The sequence below is a fragment of the Ceratosolen solmsi genome, unplaced genomic scaffold, assembly GCF_000503995.2.
Source record: "Ceratosolen solmsi marchali unplaced genomic scaffold, CerSol_1.0 scaffold41, whole genome shotgun sequence".
NCBI classification, from domain to species: Eukaryota; Metazoa; Arthropoda; class Insecta; order Hymenoptera; family Agaonidae; genus Ceratosolen; species Ceratosolen solmsi.
In genome coordinates this window covers 540,170-567,837 of record NW_011948424.1, presented here as the reverse complement: position 1 = coordinate 567,837, position 27,668 = coordinate 540,170, and the positions used below count along the sequence as shown (strand labels likewise).

The 27,668-nt window shown below is 27.9% G+C and overlaps 1 protein-coding gene across 1 annotated transcript in view; it reads left to right on the top strand.

Annotated features, from left to right (window-relative positions):
• The window catches only part of thw (chitin-binding domain protein thawb), a 114,095-nt gene that overhangs the window by 49,504 nt on the left and 36,923 nt on the right, over nt 1-27,668 (top strand). Inside the window, exon 2 of the mRNA XM_011499896.1 lies at nt 25,316-25,371. Coding sequence (XP_011498198.1) covers nt 25,344-25,371 — 28 coding nt within the window. The 5' untranslated portion in view covers nt 25,316-25,343. The remainder of the gene's footprint in view (nt 1-25,315; nt 25,372-27,668) is intronic.

Genomic DNA, 27,668 nt, shown 5'->3' with positions numbered 1-27,668 from the left:
GCGAGTGTAGCGCATCATTGATAAAGAATTCACGTGCGCTTATACTTACAGTTCATAATAATTTGTATTTACCTATAAACTAACATTGATATATCCAACTCAAATCATATGTATATATATATATATTAATTTTAGTATTAATTAAATAATTAAGTTGCTTTAAATTATACACTTCAAAGTAATTTAAATCAGATAACTTTATAATATTTTTATGTAAAATTCTCTTTTACGGCACTTAAACGTCAATTTTCTTGCTCGCAAGTTACTAAATAAATTCAAACGAAATTTTATACATTTTTGTCATGGTTTTTTTCCCCCCTATTATATTGATCTATAAAAATAAGAAAATGTACAAAGTATTGTAAATATTAAAATCCTTTAAAGTCCGTTTAAAGTGTCGAACATGTTGGAGTTAGGTACATATTGTACGTATGCGATCTTTTTCTAAATTCGCATGAAATTCCATTTATTTTAATATTATGAAAAATCCAATATAAACGAAATATCTGCTCTTTAAAATATCAAAATTCCCGCGTCTCTATTTGATTATCAAGTTAAATTGAAGTAAAATTGCGTTTTGCTAAATGTTATATGTGTAAACAGCTCGTTATTACTTAAATTCTTATATCGCAATATCATTATAATGTATTTATCAATGTTATTAAAAACTTTAATCATTCTTATACGAATACTAATTTCATTACGCAAACAATAAATATATGACTTATGGTTTGTCGAGAATTGTTCTTATTAATATTATAAATTGTTTATTATTAATAATTTTATCTGTCATTATTAATAATAAGCATAACAGTGCATCCATTTATAATGATAGATCGAAGATTAAGATTTGAGTATAAATTGACGTTTCAGCATTTGTTGACTTTATGAATATACGATTGTTTAAATAAATTTATTTACTGTTAAAGCGTTGAATTTCATTGATATGTAGCATATTTTTCTCTCCAATTGTGAACAAAAAAGTATAAAACAAGTATAAAAATATGTAATACATTTTTCGATTTATTTAAAAAAAATAACCTATAAACTGAGGATGTAAATTAAAAGATTAAAGAAAAATATATTCTATCTATTACTTTTAAATTTTTCACAATTCAAATTAATATGAAATTGTTTCAAAATAATCTATTTGTTCATCTATTTCTTCCTATTTATGTCAAACTCCCTTTTTAATATTGTTATTATTATTATTATTTTTTTCTTTTTTTTTTTTTTTTTTTATTAATTTAATAAGTTATTTTAGTTGTTTATTTTTGCACTAAAATGAATACTTGATATAAATAAAATATATAAACCTCTTCAATATTATTACATGATTACAGAATATAAGGTGTTGGTAGTCACTAATTGAAAAGATGAAATCATATTTTTTGTATCGAATGGAAACATTTTGTATAGTAGAAATTTCATGGTTGCGATGTTTTTGTAAATTCATGGAAAAACAAAAACCAGTAAGACCAAATTACCGCTAACTTGGATTATTGAAATTTCGTGATTTATTCCTAATTTATTCTTTATTTCGTTAAATTTCGTTATAATTTCGTACCAATGGTGATCAATTTGTTAAATTTTAATACATCTCCTCGCAATATGAGATTACTTTCCATAATGTTTCTTTTACAGCGATTGCCTTTTTGCAATTCAGGACGTTGTGATGTGATGAATTCCAATGTGAAAAGTATTCATTTTCGAAATATCTTATTCACATATATTAATCAAATCTACATGCAATTGATTAATATATACTATTTAAGTATGTTTATGTTAGAATGCAAAAAATTGTTCCGTTACACATTTTCAATAAATCTCCCTAGACTTCAATGGTGTTCTTCCAATTGTGACTTCCATCAACCGATACACGGCTACAGCAACACAATCATGGCCGACGGTATAACAACGTTAAAGTAATAATTGTCCAAGTGAAGAATTGGAAGAAATTTACCGAGAGTTTTTCAAGTTAAGTGCGAAGCCCTTGATTTAGTGTAAAATAAAGATGATGTAAAATAAAGATCTTCTGTAGCTACATAATGCTATACATAAAAGGACAGAAATACAGGTTTGAGTTGGCCTTTAAACGACGTAAACGTCCGACGTAAATGTTTTATAACTCGAGCTGGTTACATGAATACGTGACGTCGACTCGTCTTAAGGGCTGCGATTTTGATAAGGAGAGCGATAAATCGAGTCCTACTTTTATCCGCGTTTGTCAATGATTATTATATTCTACGAAAATCTCTTTCGTGAGTTATGTGACGAGCTGATTTTTTCTCTCCGCCCCTCCCCCAGCCCCGCCTTTTATTATATTTTGCGTAATAAGCTATTCACGGACTCTTTCTACCTGTCGGACAGCCTCATACCTTCCATCTCAGTTTTCCGTTTGCTTTCGTGGATTAAATGCCGAATGACTGCGCAATACCGCGGGATACGCGCAGTTGTAATTCGTACACGGGGTCCCGATCGTAAGACACCAAACTCCTGTACAGCAAGGAGCTATGGCTTTCAGTTGGTTAAAATGTTATTACAGGTGATTGTGCTCAGTTACGTTTACATGTATTTACTGTTTGGCTTGTGGGTGGATGAATGAAACGATGCTTCAGTTCATGCTTGTGCTTAATTTATTGTGATTCGGTGTTTGGATAATAAGTTGTTCTGCAAGATATTAACCGTAATTAACGATACTTTTGGATTGAGATACTCCTTATTTCGAATTGGATATGAAATACTTGCGTAAGGTAATTTATATAAGAGTTTGAACAAAAATTTTGCTCGTCAATTATAGGTGGCGTTTAGATAATTATAGATATCTAAAAGATACTAGATCGAGGAAAATAATCGAAACACCGTTAATGACGTTCGAAATCTTTAAAACATACCATGTAAAGATAAAGAAACAAATTTTTTCTTTGTCGAAACGAGGTTCACTTTATTTTAGTACAGTAGAAAGACGTTAAAGTAGGAAAATCTTTGGCTTTATAGCTATTTGGTGCATTTACCTTGGCTTACGTGTATTAGACATTTTTAACGATCTTTTAATGACATACGTGCAGTGCTATAATTTTTCATAATTTTTGAAAATTCTAAAAAAATACCTTCATGATGAAAAATAATGAGTCTTTCTATTAATTACATGTTATACTGGATTATTTTATATTACAAAACATATACTCGTGAGTTACTTTATTGCATTATTATTGAATTAAATGATTAAATTCATTTACGATATCGATATCAGTTCAATAATCATTACATTAAAATGATATATTGTTAATTAATATTTTCATAAATTAAAACTTTTTTATTACTATTTCATTGGTGATGGCGTGTGCTTGATTATATTTTTTGTTAATTTGCGGGTAAGTCATTGGAGATGTCGCTTTAGCAAGTATTATTTGCAACGTGAACTCAAGTATGACAATTGATTTATGTTTATTTATTTAAATTATTTTTCACATCTCTTATTATAATATCTTTTATCAAAACCTTTTTTTTAAATATTTTTCTGAATATGTAGAACAAAATATCTTTGAATTAATAATTGGAAATTAAATACACAGGAGCGATCATATTGATTCTTTTTTTTTTTCATCCAACCCACGTTTTAGCAGGCCATAAGTAATATAAAAATAAATAAAACTTTATTAATAATTTATCTGGCATTTAAACATTATAAAAACCTACTTATAATAGATGCATTCACTTTTTTTTTTTACATAATTATCCTACACTAATATATTATGTTTTTTTTTTTTTTTTTAATTTCACAATTAATATAATAAGAATGATTTGATTTATCCAATTATATTTATAAACTCATTGATAAATATATGATAATAATAATAATTTGCTAAAAGTTTACTAGAAATCACATTTATGTCTATTAAATCTTTATTAATGCAACACTTATCAATAAGATGGCAGCTCTATGCCGAGCACATTGATATACTATCAAATTATAATAATGCCTCAGAATGATGGCGGCTTCGATGAAAATCAATAAACAGAATAATTTATTTATAATAAATGGGTGGCTCCATTCTTCATCCGACGTCTCCATCGCGCGAGCATAGGAAATTTCTTCTTCCTTGGGCGGTCCAACCGCAATGACTCCTCGAGCTCTTCATGACGTTACGCGCGTCTCTCCTAAGGACCGCCGATGAAAATCTCGTGGTGATGAGTCCGAAGCGGGGAGGCCCAATTAACGGCAAGTATCGGGCCGCGGGTCTGCAGTTGCCGCTCGACAACGGATGAATGGACGAAATTACGGGTTTCGAGGAGGAGGCGTGATGACAAGATTTTCCTTTTCGTCGTTGACGACGGCATGGAAACTTTCGATAGCGCGTGAAAGTCTGCTGGGCTCGATTTTTCTTCCCAATCGGCCTTTCATTGGGCGATTGTATTGAGCATTTTGAAAGCGTTCAATATGATTTCGTATGCTCCTTGAAATCACTGATATTTTTTAATAATCACACCTTCGTTCGAGCCGCTCATGTAAAATCTATCAACGTGTGATGTAAATTAATGATGTTTGAACTTGGAATTTTCCTACCTTTCTCCCAGCCCCATAAATACAATTATTAATTAATTTTTTATATACGCATCACAATAAGTATTAGTTATTTAAATAAGTAGTTTTTAAATTCACATGATATGCCTCGTGTAGTACAGGATATTGATTACTTTTTTAGGTTAAAAAAAGATTATAATTATATGATAATTAATTTCCAATGAATAATAACACTTATTAAGTAACTTTTTTTTGCGATACGCCTGACATGGATATTTTACGCGCATACGCGCACACGCACACGTCAAGAAATTATACAATATTTGGAAGATTATACAATGTTAGCAAGATTATTTATTTATAAATATCTTTTAGTAAATAAGAAGTTTTTATTAAAGAGGAAAGCATTGAATTATATAGCTTTATCTATGCAAATATTTCTATGTTTTGAAAATGAAATATATTGTAACTTTATAAAATGCTGGCTCTTTGATAAACATTTTGTACAACATTTCTTCTACACGGAACAGGATTTTCTAGGAGTTCTCAGTTTCTAATGCACAATTATTTATGTTAAAATAGCTTATTTTTTATAAAGTAAAATACATTAGCATTACATATAAATATATATATATATATATTTACAGTATTTAATTAGAATTTATATTTTGAGTAATATGTATGTATAATTTTGACTTACTTTCATTGATAAAAATTTTGCAATTCATTATTAATTAACATATTTTATTATATTATATTAGCAGAAAAAAATAACCTATTGTTTCATATATATAGCGATACATTTTAATATTAGTTTATTAAATTATAGTCACTTTTGCAAATCTATTAATTACAACATTTCATAGTAAATATTGCTTGCACTAACATTAGTAGAATTAATAACAAGTATTTATTATTATACTATTCCAAACGTTCCGTTGTAAAAGAAAAATACATTTATCATAATTAGCTTTTTGCGTGGAATTCGTAAACATATTTGTATAATACGTAGGTGCGTTGCGATGTAAATATCATTCATTCTCAAATGTATTCTTTATTATCAGAGTGTACATTTCTTTTTAATAAACGTGTTTCTGTTACATATGAAATGGAATCAATATCACCCGTAACAATCACAATCTTAGAATGCTTTGTAAATTAATTAAGATAGCAAATTAAATCGAATAGTCAAAACAAAATAATACAACGTATGGATATAGTTGATCGTTTCTATGATTTTCGATGTAACTTATAGAGGACCTCTAAATCCAACTAATTTTATGTAGAATTTGTTACTAAGGGGCACATTCACGCGTCAAGTTGTATGAAAAAACTCTTATATATATATATATATATATATATATATATATATATTGACTACTGTGTAAGCGTTAAAAGATTAAGAAGATTAAGTGCTCTTTAAAAACAAAGCATTGCTTTAAAAAATTGACCTACCATCATAATATGCAGTAATCTAAATCAAAATATTAATAAAATAAATATTATTTATGTTAATTTTTTAATATCGTATTTTTAATATCATATTAATGATTATAAAAATCAAACAATTACAATAATGTTATTTAGAACAATACTACATGTATTGTATGATTAATTTTATCGTTTTATTTCATATTCATTATTATTCGAGATTTTCATTTTCATTTTCATACGTATGAAAAGCAGTTTTGAAATAATCGAATCGAATAATTGTAAGCTACAACTTTTGTATTTTTAAAATAATTATAAATAAATAAAAGCTGAACGTTCAACTGTAAAACGAAGAAAATTGTAAATAAATTTACACCTAACAGTATCATAAATTAGATAAAACGTCTCTTATGTAAAATAAAATAAAAAACTTGGAGTATGAAATCGGAACGAGGATAAGGAATACATTAAAACTTTTCGAACGAAAGTCTTTCAAGCTCGAACAAATGGAGGATAAACCTTTTATAGGTAAAATACATTCGCTATATTATAAAGAAAGGCGGAGCAATAAGTGCTTGCATAATGGATGAAAGTGAAAAAAGTCGAAAGTATTAATATCGAATATAAAGTATTTGATAACATATGTCCATGTCAAAGAATATCTTTTTACTTGCTATTAATTTTTTGCTCATTGAAATTTGTAAACGTTTCTTCGAAATACCATAAAAACACTTTATACCCGGTTGTAATTTTAAAGAGTATTTGTTGTTTATATGAGCCGTTGGAAAGAATATTCCATTCGGCAGTAATTCATTATGTTAAATATAAAAGTACAAAATCTTCGATAGTAAGAATATTAATTTACAATGTTGCAATTTAATATGAATCATGTAAAAGTTATGCGATTACTCCTTACATTACGCACGTAAAACTATATAAGTTTATGAACAAGTTTTTTTGCATTCGATGCTCGTGTGTGTGTGCGCGTGCGCGTACGCGTGCGTGTGTGTAATAATGAAAACCGTCATTGATGAGTCGCACTTTGATGCTATTGCAATGGGCTCTGGCCCTAGAAAAATACATAACGTCGTCGTAATTTCGCGATTCGAGAGTTAATTAGTCGCCTCTTTTTTTTTTTTTCTTCTTCTTCTTCTAGGATCACCTCTCTGTGTAATATCCGCAGCGAGAAAGGCGCGCTTCGCTGATTTCGTTAAAAGGGTCACGGGACGCGGAGGCGTAGAATTGTTGGGTCCCGCGGCTCGCCTGGTATTGTTAATTCGATGTTTCACGAACAAAATTTTTGCGGTTAACTCCCATTCTGTATTATTTTCTTTTTCTTTACGCATCAGTGATTTTTAATTAGGGTTATTCCGCCCTTGTTTTTTTTTACACAAAGAATGACTCTTAAGGGACTTAAGGGTGGAGATTATTTCATGTCTCTCCAAAAGCTAGGTAGAACGCACTCATCGGCTTCACCTTTCATTCATTACATGGCCATCATTGTCTTATATTACATTAGGGATACACGTACATACTAATATTATAAAAGTCCAATTATTCGGCCCATAATAATACAATCAATTATGAGAAATGTTAGAAATGTCTACAGCACATAGTAGATTGGACTATTGTATTGTAGATTTTTTTTTATTAAGTTAGCAAGAATAGGAATGGAAGATTATTGAATGGTATATGATCAGAGCACGTATGTTAGTTTTTATAAATTTATTCAAAAAGAAGATTTATTTTTCATCTCTATAGTTTTTCGCAAGCCATTTGATATAGTCGTCTCGTCGTTTTTGTTCGACTTTTCTTTAATTCAATTAAATAAATGAAACTAACTAAATAAAAGTATTTTTCAACAAATTTTTGTCGTTCTAAAATTTCATTATCGTTTATATAATACGAGATTGATTCTAAAAATGTGCAATTCAAAAAAAAAAAAACAAAAAAAATAAAAATAACATGGAAGATTTTTTCAACTTCAATCAATATATGGCGTACATAATCGATTGATCAAAACGTCCATTTCAATTTGTTCCTAAAAGCAATACACGTAATGAGAATTTTAATCGAAGAAAGCCGTATGCGAAGGCTTCACACTTATTTAAATGAAAAGTCGTCTTCGATTAAAATTTCTGGGCATGACTTTTACTTAAAGAAATTATAAATTTCCTCCGCAGCATCAATCATAGTCAATTATACATGTTTGAAAGTCATGTACTTTTCTTAATTCGGTACTTTGCACCACAGCTCATTTATTAACATTAGGTTGGTGCACTTCAATTTAAACACTCTGTTTGATGATGCACTTGCACACAGTTAGAACTAAGCGAATAATTGCTGCATATTGAATTATACAGAGTGCGTCATTTAGCTTGGATTGTTGCGTTTGTGCTTTAATTTATCAAGCTAATTTCACTGCGCGATAATAGGTAATTTGTTAGTACGATAAACATTAGAAAATTACCATTACCCCGGTACCATTTGATTATTCGAGAACAATTATGCATTTATTAACGCATTTAAGTAAAGAAGATTATTTAATTAGGTACGATGCTATGCTCAATAATTGGGAATTATTCAATATTAAAGTAAACAAGGTAATTTTCATAAGATACTTTTATCGTTATCGCTACTCGTTATTTAATGTGTACACATTTATGAATTATCGTGAGTTTGGTCACAGTGATGGCAAAGATCAGTCGCGTATGAATTAAAGACTGCGACAAGCGTGGGGAAGGGGAATGAGTTCACTGTATTTTTTCATTGATCACGTGCTTGTGAGGGATCAGCTCGAGCTTCGGCCCTCGCCTAGTTTATTTTCCATTTCTAATCTCGATGTTTCCTTTGGCTTAGCGAATAGTTGCTAAGTGTTAGCTTTGGCAGCGGTACCGAACGCTCCACGATGTTGTTTATCATTGAAAAAATTGAGTAGACTGTCGGTTAAAGAAGACAGTTAATTCTAAATTTGCGTTTTCTTTATATAAATAATATTGCAATATGATCACATTTTGATGCATAGCGCGTGTAAAGTGATTTTTTCAAAGCAATAAATAAAATCACTCATTTAATATCCACTATTTGTATAAATACATTTCTACGTATAAAATAGTGAGAAATTTCGTAAAACAATTTACTTTTCGATTTTGTTGCATTTTCTAAGTATTTTCTTTTTTTAAAGATTTTCAAACATTTTTCAGAACACCTCAACGCCGTATTATTTATTTCATTAATATAATTGTTTGAATTTAGTCGAATATATTCTATAACTTACTATTGTAATGGGTAAATTTGTTATAACAATACGTATACTTGGCATGTATTTGATTTTTAATGTTACGTATTTAATAAATAGATGACAATTTTAAATACAATGTATATAGTTGCTTAACTAATAAACTTAATAATACCTAATGCGTTGAAATAAATGAAATCATGAAATGGTGAAATTATAATTTTTAAATAAGATGTAAAGTTTCAATTATAAATTTATAAATAAGTCAGCAGGCAATACACAAGAGGGATGTATGAAGAAAAATATGCACCACTCAAATTTAATTATCTATTTTTATTTATTTTTATTTAATTATTATCACGTAATTATGTAATTACGCTATTTCTTATATTCTTTGAATCATAATGAAAATGTATATACCTAAGAAGAAGTAAAAGCTCGTACTTGTATCTTGAAATAAGATTGAAAGAGCTTTTCTGTGTTATGCTTTTACGAATATTTCTATGAATATTTTTATTAATTATTCAATATTGCATGTACAAATGTTTGTCGATAAATTATAGAATACATAGAGTATCGATATTTTCTTAATACTATTAAAATACATTTATTAAAGTCTTATCTTCTCTTAATTCCCTTATTTTTCTATGACTCATTCAAAATCGTTTTAGTAATAAAATACTCTTGCTCATAATTTTTTTTTTTTAAATAATTGTATTAAATAAATGTATCTTAAGTACATAAGGTATGTAAAATTATTCTATAAAAGAAGTTTATTAGATTTTGTGCAAGATGAGCATAAATAATTATTACACAAAGTTTTTGGAAAAGAAAAATAAGCTGTAGTGGTAAAATAGATTCAAATAAAGAAATGTTTTCACGCGTAAAAAATATATATATATCTATAATCAATTAAAAGCATAAATTTTTATTAAATTAAAAACTTTCTATATTAAATACATTTTCTACAAGGTATGCAATACTCAACTGTGAAAATTGAATTATTTCAAGGGAAAGTTGTTTTAACGCATTTAATAAAAGGCAATTGAATTAATTTAAGTATTGATGAAAGAAATGAAGATAGTCTTAAGAAAACAAGTTTTCAAAACGTTAAAACTTTTGTCACTGGTTCCTTAAATAAGAAAGTTTTGTTAAGAAAGTAAGTAGTATTCATTGTCACCATACGAATTTTATCAAAGAAGGTAAATTAAAATTTTCCGATAATTAATAATGTCTTTTGCGGTCTTTTATTAATAAGTTTTCTATTCGCTTATTAAGCTAATAAGATTTTCTCATTGTTCTTTATGAAATTTATTAATTTATATCTTATATTCAATTTTTAAATAATAAAATTCTATAAATTATGTCACATTTACATCACATTACAAATAATATTGTATAACGATAATGTTTATATTTCTACATGATATCATTTTTTTCTACTAATTCATTGATAGAATCACTAAATAATGAACTTTTCTATAAATCATAAGCTTATATAAATTTAATTAAATATATTAAAATATTTAATATAATATTTACAAATGCATTTATTAACGCGATATTTTTATACTAATTTTTACAAAATAAAAAGTATGTTTTTTTACAATTCCGAAGTATTAAATTTTATTTCATAAATGTAATACGTTGCGAAGTAATTTAATTACCTTATTCAATATGTATTAAATTTTATCATCAAAGCTTTCCTTTTATTAAACAGAGATTATAAGGAAAATATTATAATTACGGACCGCTTGCTTTAAATTAGGAATTTTAAGCCTTGAAGTTCCATAATCATGTAATATTATAATTATTATTAACATATTTTTAATGTAATAGGTACATTATTACTATATTTATAACAATTTTCTTTGAAATAATATTATTCTGAAATCTCACATAATTTTTAATGTAAATTTCCTTCAATCAAGTTAACTATAATCATATTTAATCTAATATAATATTAAGTATACCTTACTAAATATTATACAAAGATAATTATCATAGCATATATTAAGCAATATTCTAAATGTGTAAACATTCATATTATATAAGCTCAAAGTGATAGCTTATTTGTACATATGTAAAATTTTTATTTATCCTATTTCTCTCTCTCTCTCTCTCTCTGTACGAATATAAGCTCCTTTGTACAGTTTGTATTTGCAGTGGACCACCAAAATGAATATGTCAACACGAATATATTTACTTTATTTTTAATAAATGCAGTCACTTTAAATACTTTATTTATTTTTAATAAATAGTTTAGGAATTTTAGTATTTCATATGATTAACATTAAGGGATAAAAAATATTTTATATTCTTACTATTAGACACTAATTAAGTTACATGTTGATAAGTTGTAGATACAAAGTATTTATCAACTATTATTTATCAACACGTAAAAATGCATCATAATATACGATATAAATGTTTGCAATTGAAAATGAAATCTATTGAAATATTTTGCTTCCTATAATTTATGCTATTAGATCATAAATTATGTGAATGTATTTTTTATAGTTATTTCTTTGCTTCGTTGATGTGTATGGATGAAAATAAATGACATTATAAAAGAAAGACATAAATAAGATTTATTAATACCTATTCAAACTTTTACATACAATTTTGTTTCTTTGAAAACTTTATCTTAACTTTTAAAAGTTATTTCCATTTATTATACAAATTAACGATGTATAAATGAATTATACTTTTCGTATTAGTTACAGTATAGAATTCTTTTTAGTTCTTAAAATTTTCATTCTCCTAATTCGATTCACTGAAATTATGGTTTTAACATCTTATAACGAAATAATTTATATGCATTTTCTTTTCACGTGAAAATCTGTATTTTTACTCTGATACCATTGCTCAGAAAATAGATATATAAGCTTTCAAATTTCTTATTCACAACCAAAGGTAAAAGGGAATATCGAAGAAGTATATGATTTGTGAAAAAAACTTTGAAGTATAATAATATTAATTTTCTAAATGGATTTTTTCATCCCTTTATATATTTTTTATTTATATTATATATTATTGTATACGCTAGACTTATTTAATAATAATTCGGATCTAAGATTTTGTATTTTGAAAACAGTGCTTTTCATTTTAAAATCCATACTACTTATTGCGAACATTATGTTCCGAAATGAATTTGGTAATAATAATAGAAAAGTTATAAAATGACTATTGAAAACTTTGCGGATTTAAAAAAGATAAATTTATAAAGTAAAATATGATGTGAATGAGTAATTTTTGTAAAGGATAGATCAAATAAAATTGTCACAGGTAAATTATTGAGTGATTGAATATATAAGACATTTAACAGATTGAGCCACATTACAATTATTAAATCATATATTGTAAATTATATATATTAATAAATATGAATTATTAAATGTTCATTGTTGTTAATAATAATCCATATAATTAATTTTTTTCAACCTTTACTTCTTCACTTTTATAAAATTTATTATCGAAGGTAAAAAATTATTTTTTTAATAAACACTTTAAATGTCATGAGCTTATATACGCGCTATTAGGACATTCATTACCTCTTTCGCAAAAGCTACGCAAATGCACACGTAGAAGGTTACTTTATCACGTCTAATAACAGTAGTAGCCGTTTACCTTTTAAAGTATGACACATCCATTAGCGTACAAATGCAAATACGCACGACGTGTATTCTCAATATGCGGACGTCTTCAAATTCGCTTCTTGTACCTGTGAACGAAGGTAGCAATGTAACAAACTGACCATTAGGTTGTGTTACGTCATGTTTGACAGCCTCTTTCCCGCCTATTAATTCATATGGATGTTTTGTCAATTTTCTTATCAATGTTCGGTAATTGTAATTCTCTCTCTGATCATTTAATCGACTCTTTAGACGCGTCTGTTGAAATTGGCAAAATACGTCTACGGTAACTTTCAAGGATGTATATGTATGAATATGTTATAATCTATTCATATTTGTACTTTCTTTTCATTGTGCTATCTTAAGAAATGTAAAATTTTCAAGTAATTTTTAAACTAATTTCAAACAAAATAGCTTGATGCGATTTAAATTTCTTATTTTTCTAATTTTCTTATTTGAATGGAGTGAAAAGTTTCATTATTTGACGCTTTTAAATATGATTATATATCATTATTAAATGTTACTTGGAAAAGTTCTAGTTTATACAAGTATTTTAATTAAAAGGTACAACATATTATCATATAGATTATATACAAGTTGAGATATAATAAATTTTATAAATTCTTTTTTTATAAAACGGTAATATAAATATGATTTTTTGCTTAATTTTTATAACAAGTAATTTCTAATTTAAATATAGTACGAGAAAGTGAAACCGTCTTTGTACTGCACAATTTTAATATAATCAATAATAATTATTGCATAAATAATAATGAAATTTAATAAAATAGTTTTATTAATACATTAAAAATATTATTTTCAATTTGCTTTTAACCAACTTATGTAAGTTTAATACGGTCAAATCTTACCTAACTTTATTTCATTTTATTATTTAAATAATTCACTAATCTTCCAGCACATTATTAATGAAAATATATAGTTAGAAAAATAAAATTAACTAACCAGCATATTGTTATTGCATTTACTCTTATAAATAATAAATAAAAGTTTTGATTTAAAATTTCTATAAAAGATTCATCTATAAAAATTTAATATACAAATCTGATAAGAAAGATAAATGAAAAAGCAGTTTTTTCCAAAGATTTTTTAGCATTTAAATTTCGATGACGACGTTTTTATAGTACACATCTTTCAGTTTTATTGTATATTTCATGTCCTTAATAAAATAAAATAAAATAAAATATTCAAAAATTTTCTAATAAAAACGAATTGAACAATAAAAGAAAGATCTTAAAGAAATTTTGGAGACTGGCTATCTATAATTATACCATTTTCTAAAATTCGTTTAAGAGATAAAAATTGTAATAGCTCGTGAAAAAAAATTCTTCGAATTACCAAATAAAATAATATAAATTAATATAAAAATAAACAGAATAACAAATATAAATTGTACATTTATTATCATTAAAAAATTTTCGTATAGATTAATAAATAAAATTCATAAATTTTTTTAACGACAATTGTAAATGCTAAAAATTGTGTGCGTATGTAAATAATGACAAAATAATATTTTAAACATAAGAAATATCATAACTAAAATTCTGCTAATGTTTATTAAGAAGCTATTAAATATTTCAATAAATAACCAAAATATTAAATAGAGATTAAATGCTTCTTGATTCTTTATAGCTTATAAATACATGATTATGTATTGATTATTACAGAAAATCGTATTGTACGCATGAAAATCTTATAGTACATTCATTAAAAATTTCTCATGGCTTATGCAGATTATAATATTTAATACGCATTGTTGCAATTAAAAATTTTAATTCTTCTCTCACAAATAGTATTTCATGTGAAAATTAAAATTTTGTATATTATCAAGCAATGTGTGTATGTTATGTATGGATATATAATAATAAAATTCGTTTAAGATAATGTAAGAATTTTTTTTAACTAAAATAACGTTTTATAACAAATGATACGTAATTAATTGGCATCAAAATGTAATATATTATATATATATATATATATATAAATATATATAACCAATTTATATATAAATTTATTAGTTTTCTCATAATTGTCTATTAAATAATAAAATAATTTCTTTATTCACGTATATATATATATATATATATATTTAAAAAAATTATTCAGTTTAAGAACATGCATGTATTCACATTAAAAATGTTTAAAATCACATAATCAATATAGATGTAAAATTTAAATTTTCATTATTTTTTATATTTAAATTACATATCATACAGGTTCATTGATATTCCATAAACTTCAATCGAACATCCATTCTTAAGTATACAAATCTTTGTAATTATTCACGGCTTGTCTATTCTGCATAACCAGACTTTCACATCCTTAGATAAATAACCAAAGTATAGGAGAATTTTTATTAAAGCCAAAAGCATCATTAATAAGTGCATAGAACAATATTTTTTATATTCGCATATAAGCGAGGATTCGCATCCCGGGAATCTGCTTATTTTCTGTTACACCATCTTGATTTATCGACTGTATTAGTCTTCCAATCTTTCCGGAATCGGTACAGGAGCCGAGCCATTGCCACGCGCGCTCATCGAAGCTGCTGCAATTTTACACGCACTTTCACCTGCAATTATTGTATTAAGAGAGACGGGCGAGTTCATTTGTCATCCTCTCATCACATTAACGGCCTCCGGATATTCCGGAGCATATTCCCGTGCGAACCTGAATAAGCGAAACCTTTTTTGTTTGTTTGCGGTTTTTTTTTTGTTTTGTTTTGTTTTGTATTGCAGGGTAATTTGAATTTGCAGTCTTCCGATGGAAAGTTATGTATTGCGTTTAAAAGGTATTTATTCAGTAAAAGCCAGGTTATTAGTAACTTCTACTTTATATTTAATAAACGTCATATTAATACTTTATATTAATTTTAAAAGAATTTGAATAATTTATATAAACTTCCCTTTTATATAAATATTAAAAATTCTTTACGTACTATTTATAATGCAGTATAATAATTATAATATTTTCAATAATATTGATTATCCGACGAAGACAATTATCACATTCTATCAAAGAATTAATATTCTATTTATTCTAAAAGTATATTGCAAACGATTAACTATATTAATCAAAAAGTGGGGATAAGTGAAAGGGGCAATGCTTCAATTTAAGTATTCAACACATCTAGTTTTCGTGCTTGTTTATTGCGTTTTATTTTATAATTAGACTATAATGATTCTACGTTGACCTTGAGAATAATTGAGATCTTGTCGTACCTTAATTTGTATAGTCGTACTTTATTGGTGTTAGGGTGCACTAGTTGTAGAGGTAGGAGGTCGTAAATCTCTGGACGCAGTGCGCTTGGTGGTGGATCACTACACGGAGAAGTGGAAGCTCGTAAATCTCTGGACACCACTTAATGTAGTAGCACGTGGTGGGCACTTGACAGCTGGTCTCCTTCAAGCTGTATTGTGATGAGGAAGGATGAGAGAATGAAGAAAACCGTTGATGTGGCGTCGAATGGTGTCGCTTGCACCGACTTGTGACTTGGAAGGTTGGAGAATTTCGAAAAACGTAATGTTTACAAAATTTGAGATTTACAAGGCTCATAAATTTTGAACATTCCGCTCACGATCCGAAAATTTATTGATGATCATTTCCTTCTTGGGCATTGGTAGTACTGCAAGCATATGAATTGGTTCAACCATGGTGGTTGAGGCAGTTTTTAATGTGACTACTTTGGTTACCCCATCCTCGCCGAGCTTTATGTCGATTACTCGTGCGAGGGGCCAGTTCCAAGGACGGTAGCGTTCATTCGTAATGAGTACCAACGTGCCAATCTTAATATCATTCCGTGGATAATGCCATTTGGAAATAGATTGTTGTCTTTGTAGATAGTGAGCAGACCATTGTGAGCAGAATTGCTGCACACGTTGTTGAATAAATTGCCAGCGAGACAATCCCGACATGGAGACAATCCTTTGAAAGTAGGTTTTGGAAGAGTTGTACCCGAGCCCCGGATTAGGAAATGTCTTGGGGTGAGTGCCGAAATATCATCAGGGTCGTCACTCAGCGGCTCTAAAGGCCTTGAGTTGAGGATTGCCTCGATCTGAGCAAGCAAGGTGGTAATTTCTTCAAAGGTAAACAGGATATCTCCGATTGTACGTCTCAGATAAAATTTCATGGACTTCATCACCGCTTCCCATTTTCCTACCATGTAAGGCGTAGCGGGTGGATTGAATTCCCATCGACAGTTGTCATACGAGAGTATTCTTGCTATATGATTATGTTATATTATACAATCAGAGTATAATGTCTGCGGAATACCTCTGCGAGCCGAGAATCTTTTATATGCTGCGATGAATTCGTTTGTTGTGTAATCGCTAACCACCTCGAGGTGTATAGCAGACGTAGAAAAACACACGAAAATGCAAATCCATGGCTTTGGAGTTTTTTCACGTCGCCCCTTCCAGGTTTTCATGGCTGTGGGGCCGGCATAATCAACACCTGTATGATTGAAAGGTCGCGATGCCTTGACTCGCGAGAGAGGTGGTTGGTCCATCAATTGACGAGCACGAATTGCCCTTCGCTGGGCACATAGAGCGCATCGTAATATGTGAGATCCGATGTCGATGAGCTGGAGCTGCCGAACGGCACACTGAAGTCTGTGGTAGCCCTATCTGGTTCAAGTATATCCTGATGTGGCTGATCGTTTTCAATTTCATGACGGGACACCGGAGAAGTTGTTTGTATGTCAGAGGGTGGTGATAAACTACTACTTGCTTCATTTGATATCGTGAGTTCTTCTTCATGTAGTAGTGTATGATGCCGTTTTTTACACTTTTTGCACCTGTGTTTGCCCCTGCAAACGTGGATGGAGTGATGCCCCAAGCAGTTGTAACACAGGTCTAGTACACTAGCGAAATCCTTTCTTTCTGCAATTAACATTTTTTTTGAATCCCCTGCATACAGCCAAAAAATGTTGCTGTTGGCAGTAGTCGCACACCATGTTATTCTTGGGGCCTTCTTGTGGACCCTTCGATTCAGTCATTACTGACGACTGATCAGCCTTCACTGACCTCTTTTTCGATGAATGATACTTCTTGAGTTCTTGGCTTCTTGAAGCCGTAGCTTCTTCGACGTTTTCTGGAGCCCTCACTCGTGACATTAAGAATGCCTTGATTTGCTCAAACTCGGGGTAGGCGGTGGAGTCGCCGAGTAAGTCTTCCCACTCTGCTCTCTTGTGTGCTGGTCGAGTTGACGTGTGACTTGATGAACCATCATGCAGTCCCACGCATCAGCTGTGATGTCTAAAAGGCGTAATTTTTTTAACAAATCATTTGCATCACTCACCAGGTCCTCTATATACTGTGCTGTACTGTTGACTGTTGTTGAATTAGACAGGAGTGGGTTGAGATAAGATTGGATTGACAGCCGGGTGCTCTCACATCGCTCTGTTAGAGTCTCCTTTGACTGACTTTCCTTTGGCGATTCATCTTCCGACTTCCTTATGGTCTTTATTGACTCATTTAACCTATGAAGTAGCTTATTGATGTTTAATTGCACAAATATGTAATGCTTCAGTTCCTCCCCTTGCGCGTTCTTTGTAAAGTATTCATGATCTAATAGCGCCGCTGGCCATATTGATTCGAGATAGCTGTGCTCTTTGTTAAAGGCCTTGTGTATATCGTCAACCAGTTCCTTTATTCATTGGACTTCTCGAATGGATGTGTCTAAATGAGATGAAGGGAGATCATTAGCTAGCTCCTTTATTGATGAGATGCGACTCCATTGGCCTTGAGCTTTCAACGCGTATGCAGTGGGTAATCGCACTTCAGTGGACTTCCCTTTCTTGTGTGATAGGCATTTCAGAATTTGTAGTTTCCTTTGGCATTTTATCGGTGAGGAGATTTGTTGGTGAGCCGTGACACAGTTATTCTGCAACCTTGTGATAGAAACAACAGTGATACGACGGTATGTAATCAAAGAGTGTAGTGGCACGTCTGTCCTGCCGTGCGAATACTCTAGTAATTCACTAACTTCCATTTATCCGGCTCGAAGGACCAAAATGTTTAGAAGTAGACAATGTCCATCAGTTTACTGGCGGGAATATTAAAAATTCTTTACGTACTATTTATAATGCAGTATAATAATTATAATATTTTCAATAATATTGATTATCCGACGAAGACAATTATCACATTCTATCAAAGAATTAATATTCTATTTATTCTAAAAGTATATTGCAAACGATTAACTATATTAATCAAAAAGTGGGGATAAGTGAAAGGGGCAATGCTTCAATTTAAGTATTCAACACATCTAGTTTTCGTGCTTGTTTATTGCGTTTTATTTTATAATTAGACTATAATGATTCTACGTTGACCTTGAGAATAATTGAGATCTTGTCGTACCTTAATTTGTATAGTCGTACTTTATTGGTGTTAGGGTGCACTAGTTGTAGAGGTAGGAGGTCGTAAATCTCTGGACGCAGTGCGCTTGGTGGTGGATCACTACACGGAGAAGTGGAAGCTCGTAAATCTCTGGACACCACTTAATGTAGTAGCACGTGGTGGGCACATGACAGCTGGTCTCCTCCAAGATGTCTTGTGATGAGGAAGGGTGAGTGACGTGACGTCGAACGGTGTCGCTTGCTTCGAATCGTGGAAGCCACGACTTGAGAGAGTTCCGTCGGCACCGAGTATGAGGGAGTCCTGAGAGAGTGTGCGACGGCGACGGCACCGAGTATAAGAAAGGCCTGCAACAGCTTTGTCCTCTCGGGCACTATACGTGGGGGTTACAGTCAGCCCTACACCTCGTGGAAGTTGCAACCATCTCACTCGAATATTTACCGAACTGAATTATACGTTATCACTACATCGTTGATTTATTATACTAACACCTTTTCACAACCGGTTAACTTGTTGAATACGCACCTGAAACTTAACGCGTGTTCCTTCCGTGGCGGTCCTACTAAGAGAGAGAGAGAGAGAGAGAGAGAGAGAGAGAGAGAGAGAATGAGCTTCGACGCGCGCTTCTCTTAAATCCTCGTGGCAGCTCGGTTAGCTGGCAACAATGGATAGGTGTTTCTAGGCGGAGAGTAGACATAACATTGCGGAAAAAATCGAGAATTAAACTTTAGAAGCTTGGGGAATTCGAGAATTCTGGGAAAATAAGGCATCGGAAGGTTGGAGAAATCCGAGAAACATAATGTTTACAAAATTCGAGAACTAGAAGTCTCTAATATGAACGTTATTAGAAATTTAAGATATATATATATTTTTTTAATTTTAAAATATTATTCAAGTATGCGAAAATATATTGATTATTATGAAATAATTTGTTAACAGGTTAAAAGCAATATAAATTATTTCCTCGGAATATTATTTTTCAATAATTTTTCCAAGGAAATCCATATTATATATGTTATATATATTAAAAATTTTTAATTTATTGTAGATATTTAATTTTATTTTTGACGTATAAAACAAGAATTCAAAGGACTTTCTCCAATAACTTTCTCGTTCAATAGAATTATAATCCGACAGGAGATTATTGTCATAAATATTGTATTAATAGTATATATATATATATATATATATATATATATATATATATACGTATGTATGTGTACGCATATGTCAAATTAATATTTTTAGTATTCAATTTTATTATTAACAATTTAACAGTTTTATTAAAGATCTTAGATATTTAATATGAATTTGCCTATTATATTATAAGCTTTGCTCAAGTCATTTAACATTACTTCTGAAACATGAAACTAAATTCTATATTATAAGTAATGAATTGGCTTATGTTTCCAGGTATTGTGGATTAAAACAAATAATTATCATAACTATTAATTAATATTAATATAATTTGAGCGATATTTGTGCTTTCCTAATAAGTACAATTATCATTATTAAATATGAAATATTTTATTCTATTAGTTTATATTTATATATAAAAACTGCTATTAAATGTCAACTTCGATGTTAAATTAAATAAAAATATACATGTTAATTAATATATAATGAAATCACTTGATAAAATATTGAAATTATTGAAGTATGTGTAAAATAAAATAATTTTTATTTTTGATTTGGAATGATATTCGTTAATTTAAGAAATTTAAACTCAAAACATCAGTAGATCTTGTTTAAGAACAAAATGTAATTATAAATAATTGATTATATTCGAAATGATTTTTAGTATCAAAATTTTAATTCACTGAATATAATTTTTTTATGTTTATTTTCTATTTTTTAATTTGAATGAAAGGATTGATTATGCATTGCTTAATTGCAATAAATATTTTATATGCAGATAGATTAGTAAGACAAAATCATACAAGAGTATTCATCATTATGATTTTTAAAATGGCGTGAACATCATTTTCATGAAATTTTATCAGTCTAAATATACCATTTATATAAATTTCTTAGTTTCTAACCTTTTTTTTATTATAATACTAATAGTACTAATAGTAATATGAATAACTAATACTAATAGTAACTAATAGTAATGGGAATAGTACTATCTCAATTGTTTCGTTAATTTGTGCTTTTTAAAATGTATTTAATATAAAGTACAAATAAATAAATAAGTAAATGAAGTATAACTGAAAAAAATAATCAACCAAGGTAATTAAATAAAAACTGCTACGCATGTGTTGATTAATGTTTGTTTGTATATTACTATACTAATATATTCTGCGATTCGAATGCATTCTGAATTGTGATTAATTTGAAATTTATATATATTTACATTGCTACATATATTCGTTAAATATAAATTGTTATGAAAAAATATTTCCTTGAATATTTTAAATTTCAATTACTTATTAATTTCGTTTAGCTTAGATTTAAAGTGTAATCGTGATAAAAATATTCCCTTTTATATTTGCGTTATATAAATATACAAAACCAATATAAGCATATATAAATATATTATCTTATATAATACGTTTGAGAATCAGACAGAAATTATACAGAAATATTACATTTTCTCTGATATTTGCAATATTTATATTCAATAAATGTAACTTGCGATTTTAATTCGTCATAAGTATATTTATATATATTTCTATAGCCAATATAATTTTTTTTTTTTATCAAAGATAAATTGATTTGTATGGTTATTTATAAGTATAAAAATGAGTTTATTAAATATAAATTCCAAATACCAGTTAAAATTTAATGATATTTTTATGTGATTCTCAAACACATTAGAGAAGATAAATAAAGGTACTTTATATGTTTACATACATTTATATGTGTGAGAATAAAGGTGATAATGTAATTATCAGTAAAGTAATTTATTACATTGGGAAGATAAAAGTTATAATAATTATTTAAATATATATATATATATATATATATATATATATATATATATATATATACAGAAATGGCGAATCAGAAAAATTTTAATAATATGACTGATTTAAAATATTTCCTAAAATTAAGTAATAATTTGCGTTGTTACATGTAGAAAGCTGAGGAATTTAAATTCTTTAAATTAAAATTATACTCACATTTGAAATAATATTCATATTTCCAAATTACATTTCTTCAAAGATCAAGGTTTGATTTTATAATGAATAATTTTAAATTTCAAAATTTGTTATGAAATTTAATTGTATTTTACATAAAAATAATTATTAATAATTGAATGTTATACTTTGTTAAATATTGTTTATCTTAATCATAAAATATAATCTCTTGTATGTAAATCTCCAAGCATCTTCGGATGTTATTTTCTTTTTATTGCTAGTTAGATTAAATAAAAAAATTTTAATAAATAGAGTAAAAAATATTCAATTTTAAAGTTTTTACATTCCTGTTTCAATAGTAAGATTCATTAAAATAATTGTAATACGTTGCATAATTATACCCAACTTTACAATATAAAAATATTGCCAAAACTTTGACATTCCAGTCATTCGTATATTCCATATTTATAATTAAAACTTCAGCTATAAAAATGATGAAGGAAGATAATTGAGCACCAGTTAAAATGGATATAAAAGTTGTTTATCCCAAATCCTTGATATTACGTTAGGATGTCAGATCGATGCCAAATGTATAAATGTTGGTATACATACCTATTTACGATGTCGTATATGCTTAATGTATCGTTTGACCGAAGCACCAGGCTGAGCGCAATCTGCAATTCAATTAACGGCGGAAGTTGTGATCGTCTTCGCAAAAAAAATTTAAGCACGTTTATGCATGACACTCGTGCTTATCGGATAGCTTGTCCGAGCTCGAATGGCTTATAATATTTGGTGAGATTCGTGATTGAGGATACATATCTCTAATTTCTATTAATTATTTAAGAAGATGCAGTGACTGTGACCGATTCGATTTCTTATACAATTACATATCGACTATATTTGTAGGAGTTCTTTATGTCGTTTGCTAGTATTTTTTAAATGTTTTGTTGATTAATGTTTATGAAATATTAGTAAATTAACGATTTTTTTGTGGTTTACGTCAAATCAATAAATTTGACTTACCCAATACTTAACCAATGTGATTATTAAGGCCCAAGTTCTCCTATAGTAAGTGGAAATAATTACGAATTGATGTCACACTATCAACTAAAGAAAATAAACTTCTGTTTTTGATTTTTTTGAAATATAATCTTCAAAAATTCATGTATGTTGTTATTTCTTAATGTACTTTCAGATTTTACATTCGCATAAAAATGAAAGAAACTGCACACATAAATTTTTATTTCAAATTTTTCTTGTTGATAATCACTATCATTTAATAATAAAATATTTTTGAAAACTTTTTCATTTGTAACAATCTTTTTATTCAACAAATGTGTTGTTGTTAATAATTTATGTGTAAACGACATTTTTTACTTTGTTTATTTAATTTTTTTATTATCTTAATTGTTCGTCAATAAAATAGTTACAAAATTTTATTTATTTTTTAAAAATAATTTACAATTATAATATTCGACATATTGTTAATAAATTTGATTTGAAAATATTTAAATAATTATTTCATAAAAAAAAAAAAAAAAAAAAAAAAAATTTTTTTTTATATAAATCTATAGAAAAACTACTTTATTTAAAATAACATACTGAACATAAATGCATATATACATAAATAATACAATTATAAGATTAAAAAATAAATTAAAATATAGCATTCTGTAAATTGAGTAATCAATAATGAAAGAATATTATTAATTGAATCGAGTAGTTTATTGTTAAATCAATAAAAATAAAACAGTAGATCGAAAATTTAAAAACTTTTCAACTAACTCCTTTATAAAATATTAGTCTTTTTTTTAATTAATATTATCAATTTATTAATTTTATATCTAGGAAATTTTAATATCATATGAAAACGTATTATAATGATTTTTTTTTTTAGTAATTTTATTTTATAATAAATTATGATTAAATATTACTTTATTTAATAACATAAATTCTATACATAAATATTATTCAAACATTTAAATATATCAAGACTTTTTATTTATTTATTTGTTGCTTGTATTACTTTTAGCAAAAGGGTCCGGAATAATAATTTATTCCAATAACTAAGTAGTATTCCATTTCTTATTGATTTCTGAACGGAAACAAGTAATTTTAATACAAAATTAAAGATTATTTGCCTTTTGTGTGTTGGCTTTTAGAGCTAAGATTTTTTGTTAGTAGTTTTTTTTCCGTATTGTCGTAATAGTTCCGTTATAAAACCACAAGAGTGTGCATCCTTTTTGATTTATTACTAAAAACATAGATATGACATACATACACCGTAGCATAATATATCGATATTAAAAATTCAACAAGAAAAGCCACTCGTGCACTATTTTTCATGGTAGTTTTTTGCTGATACAGTCACTTTCTCGTATAGAGAACAATGATTTATTGTTATTCGACGGGGAATTTGTAATTTAAAAATAGAATTCATGTAAGGTATTCGTTTTAACGACAAATGCACATGTGCTTATAAATGATAAATGTAGTAATAAAAAACATTCAGATTAAAATTTACTCGAATACTTCATTAAAAAAATGGCGCAAATTTTGTCTTAATTTAATTATTTTTTAATATTGATTCTGATTGTTCATATAATGGAAAAAGAAAATGATTCCCTAAGAAATTGAGTTAAAAAAAGGGTACTAATAGAAATATTACATAATATTTTATATTATGGAATTCTTTACTTAGGTTTTTATGTTTGTAACTGTGAATAATTAATGCAATAAATTGTTTAATTTTTTATACTATTGTATATATATATATATATATATATATATATATATATAATTATGCATATGAAATTTTTTATTCTCTATTATATGTACTTAAGAAATTAAAATATCGTTCAGTATTATTTCATCTTTCCTTCTATTGTTTAGAATAAAAATATTATATGAAATTGAAAAATGCAACATTCATTTCATTTCATTTCATTTCATAACAATTTTTTAATATATAGTTTTTTTATTTTGCCATTTTACAAAATATAATAGATGATCGTTATAACTTTCAGGCATCGCGCTGGCGTCCCAATAGTGACGATGAAATTCAACTTCTTCCTTCTGCTATGTAAGTAATAAATATTTTATTTTAATAACTAGTTATTTATCGCTGCAAGAGCATTTCATTATATGTAATATTTTTTCACATTTAAACTCTATGTTTCATTCCTATTTAATATATCGTATAAAATGATTTTTATTTTATATTCTTATATTTATATTGTATTTCTTATAAATACGTTTGTATTTTAACATCATAATATTAATTTTAATACGAGTAGTTGGTATTATAATTAAGTTATTATAATTATTATATTATATATATATATATATATATATATATATATTATATTGTAATATTATAATATATTGCACTAATTTAAATAGATGAAAAATGAGGGGATTCTACTAAACGTAAATAAATAAATACTTGAAATATAAACGTTAAAATAGTGAATAACGTAAAAAAAAAAAAAAAAAAAGCTTTATTTAATAAACATTTATGTAGAATAAATATTATAAATTAATTTGAATATATATATATAGCTAATATAATAATTGCTAATATATCAAATTATAAAATTTACCTAAATTACATAAATTTAATTTATGAAGAATAGAAATGATTTCATAAATATTATAATCAAATGATATGGCAATTATTTTATAAATCAATAGGCACCACGCAATTAGCACTTAGCAGATTATAACTGTTACAATATTCTAGTGCCAATCATAAAGAAACAATAAAATACGCTTGAGATCTTTCGTTGCTTATATGGTTAACTAATTCACAATATTTTCGTTCGACGGCTCTTCAAGACATCAAATAATTATATAGAGGCACAGTAGTTGGTTGTAATAACAGAATCGGCGAGCTCTTATTAGCTATGCATGAGATCCCATTGGTGAACCAGATTTTTTCGTAGCCTATTGACTAATAATGGCCATTGTCAGTACGGTTTGTAATAAGTGTCAGAATGATTAATCATTATTTTCAAGGTTATAAGCCCACTGGACGGCCGGAAATTTCGATGCTGTTGCTTCTGGTTTACTCTTTTTAGGGCGACGCCGTCGCTCCTTGTGCCGTAACGATAAAGAACTTGATAACGAGAAAGAAAACAGGGAGATCCTGAAACTGCAGTGAAATTGCAAGAAAAATTGAGAAACATTCAACATGTGCCTTCATGCCTTTGTGTCCCCTTTTCTATACTAGTTGGAGGTTTTACCTGCGCAAGCGCAAGCTCATACGAAACCTGGACAAGTCTATTTATTGGATCAATTTAATGGTTGCTTATTGATAAGAAGTAATTTTAAAAATTTCAAAAACGTTTCGTCACAATACATATTCTTATCATTTTTAATCATTATCATTGTCTCCGTGCATGAAAATTCTTACGGATTTAGATAATTATTCTTTAATATCTATTGTCAATGAAGATCACGAAAGAAATTTGTAGAACATTTTTTCTGAAGAATAAATTGAGAATTAGAAATTTATTGGATTAGTATAACATTTCAATTAAATATTATAGCGCTTGAAAGGTCAAACTGCAGTCAAGAAATTATTTCTTAATATAAAGATTTCTTATAAAGGATACAATTCTTAATATAACGTCTTAATAAGGAATGCTATTACCTGTGTATATAATCTATATAATACATAATAATATCTATATATTAAGGTATGATTAATAATTAATATACTTAAGTTCAATATTGACTTAAGGTAATGTTTAAACTGCAATATACAATTTTATATAAAATATTAATTGGACGCATGATTATTAATTAAAGTTTATCATGCATTTGTTTTAAATATACAAAACATATGCCTCAAATAATTTTAAATGGAATTAAAATTTAAATAAATATTTAAACTTAGATTAGAATATATAAGAATGAAAATTATAAGAGGAAATAGAGCACTTATTCCGTATATCCTTCCACTTGCAAAACTTCCTAATGGTTACTATGATTATTATTTAATTAGCATTTCAACTCGTATCACCGATTACTGGGAGGCGCAAGCAGTTTTCGCTTCGAGAATTTGCTGCCTCGAGTTTCGTTGGATCCTAAAATAAGAATCGCCAAGCATTTCGCAGATTACGGTCATTCGTCTACGGCAACTTCGTTCACACTAATACTCTCCCACAAAAACAGCTTTTCGCGAGTACCCAAGTTTTTTTTAACAGTTACGAGTGATTGTTTAAAGTAATGGGCGAAACTTGAGCGAAAACTCTCCCTTATTCATCTTCTCCTTCCCTTCGCTACTTGTGCCTCCAAATTGAATACTTTGTTCTTCTATTATCTTTTCTCTTAATTGGCTAGATACAGAGTAGATTCGGCATGATTTAACTTGTC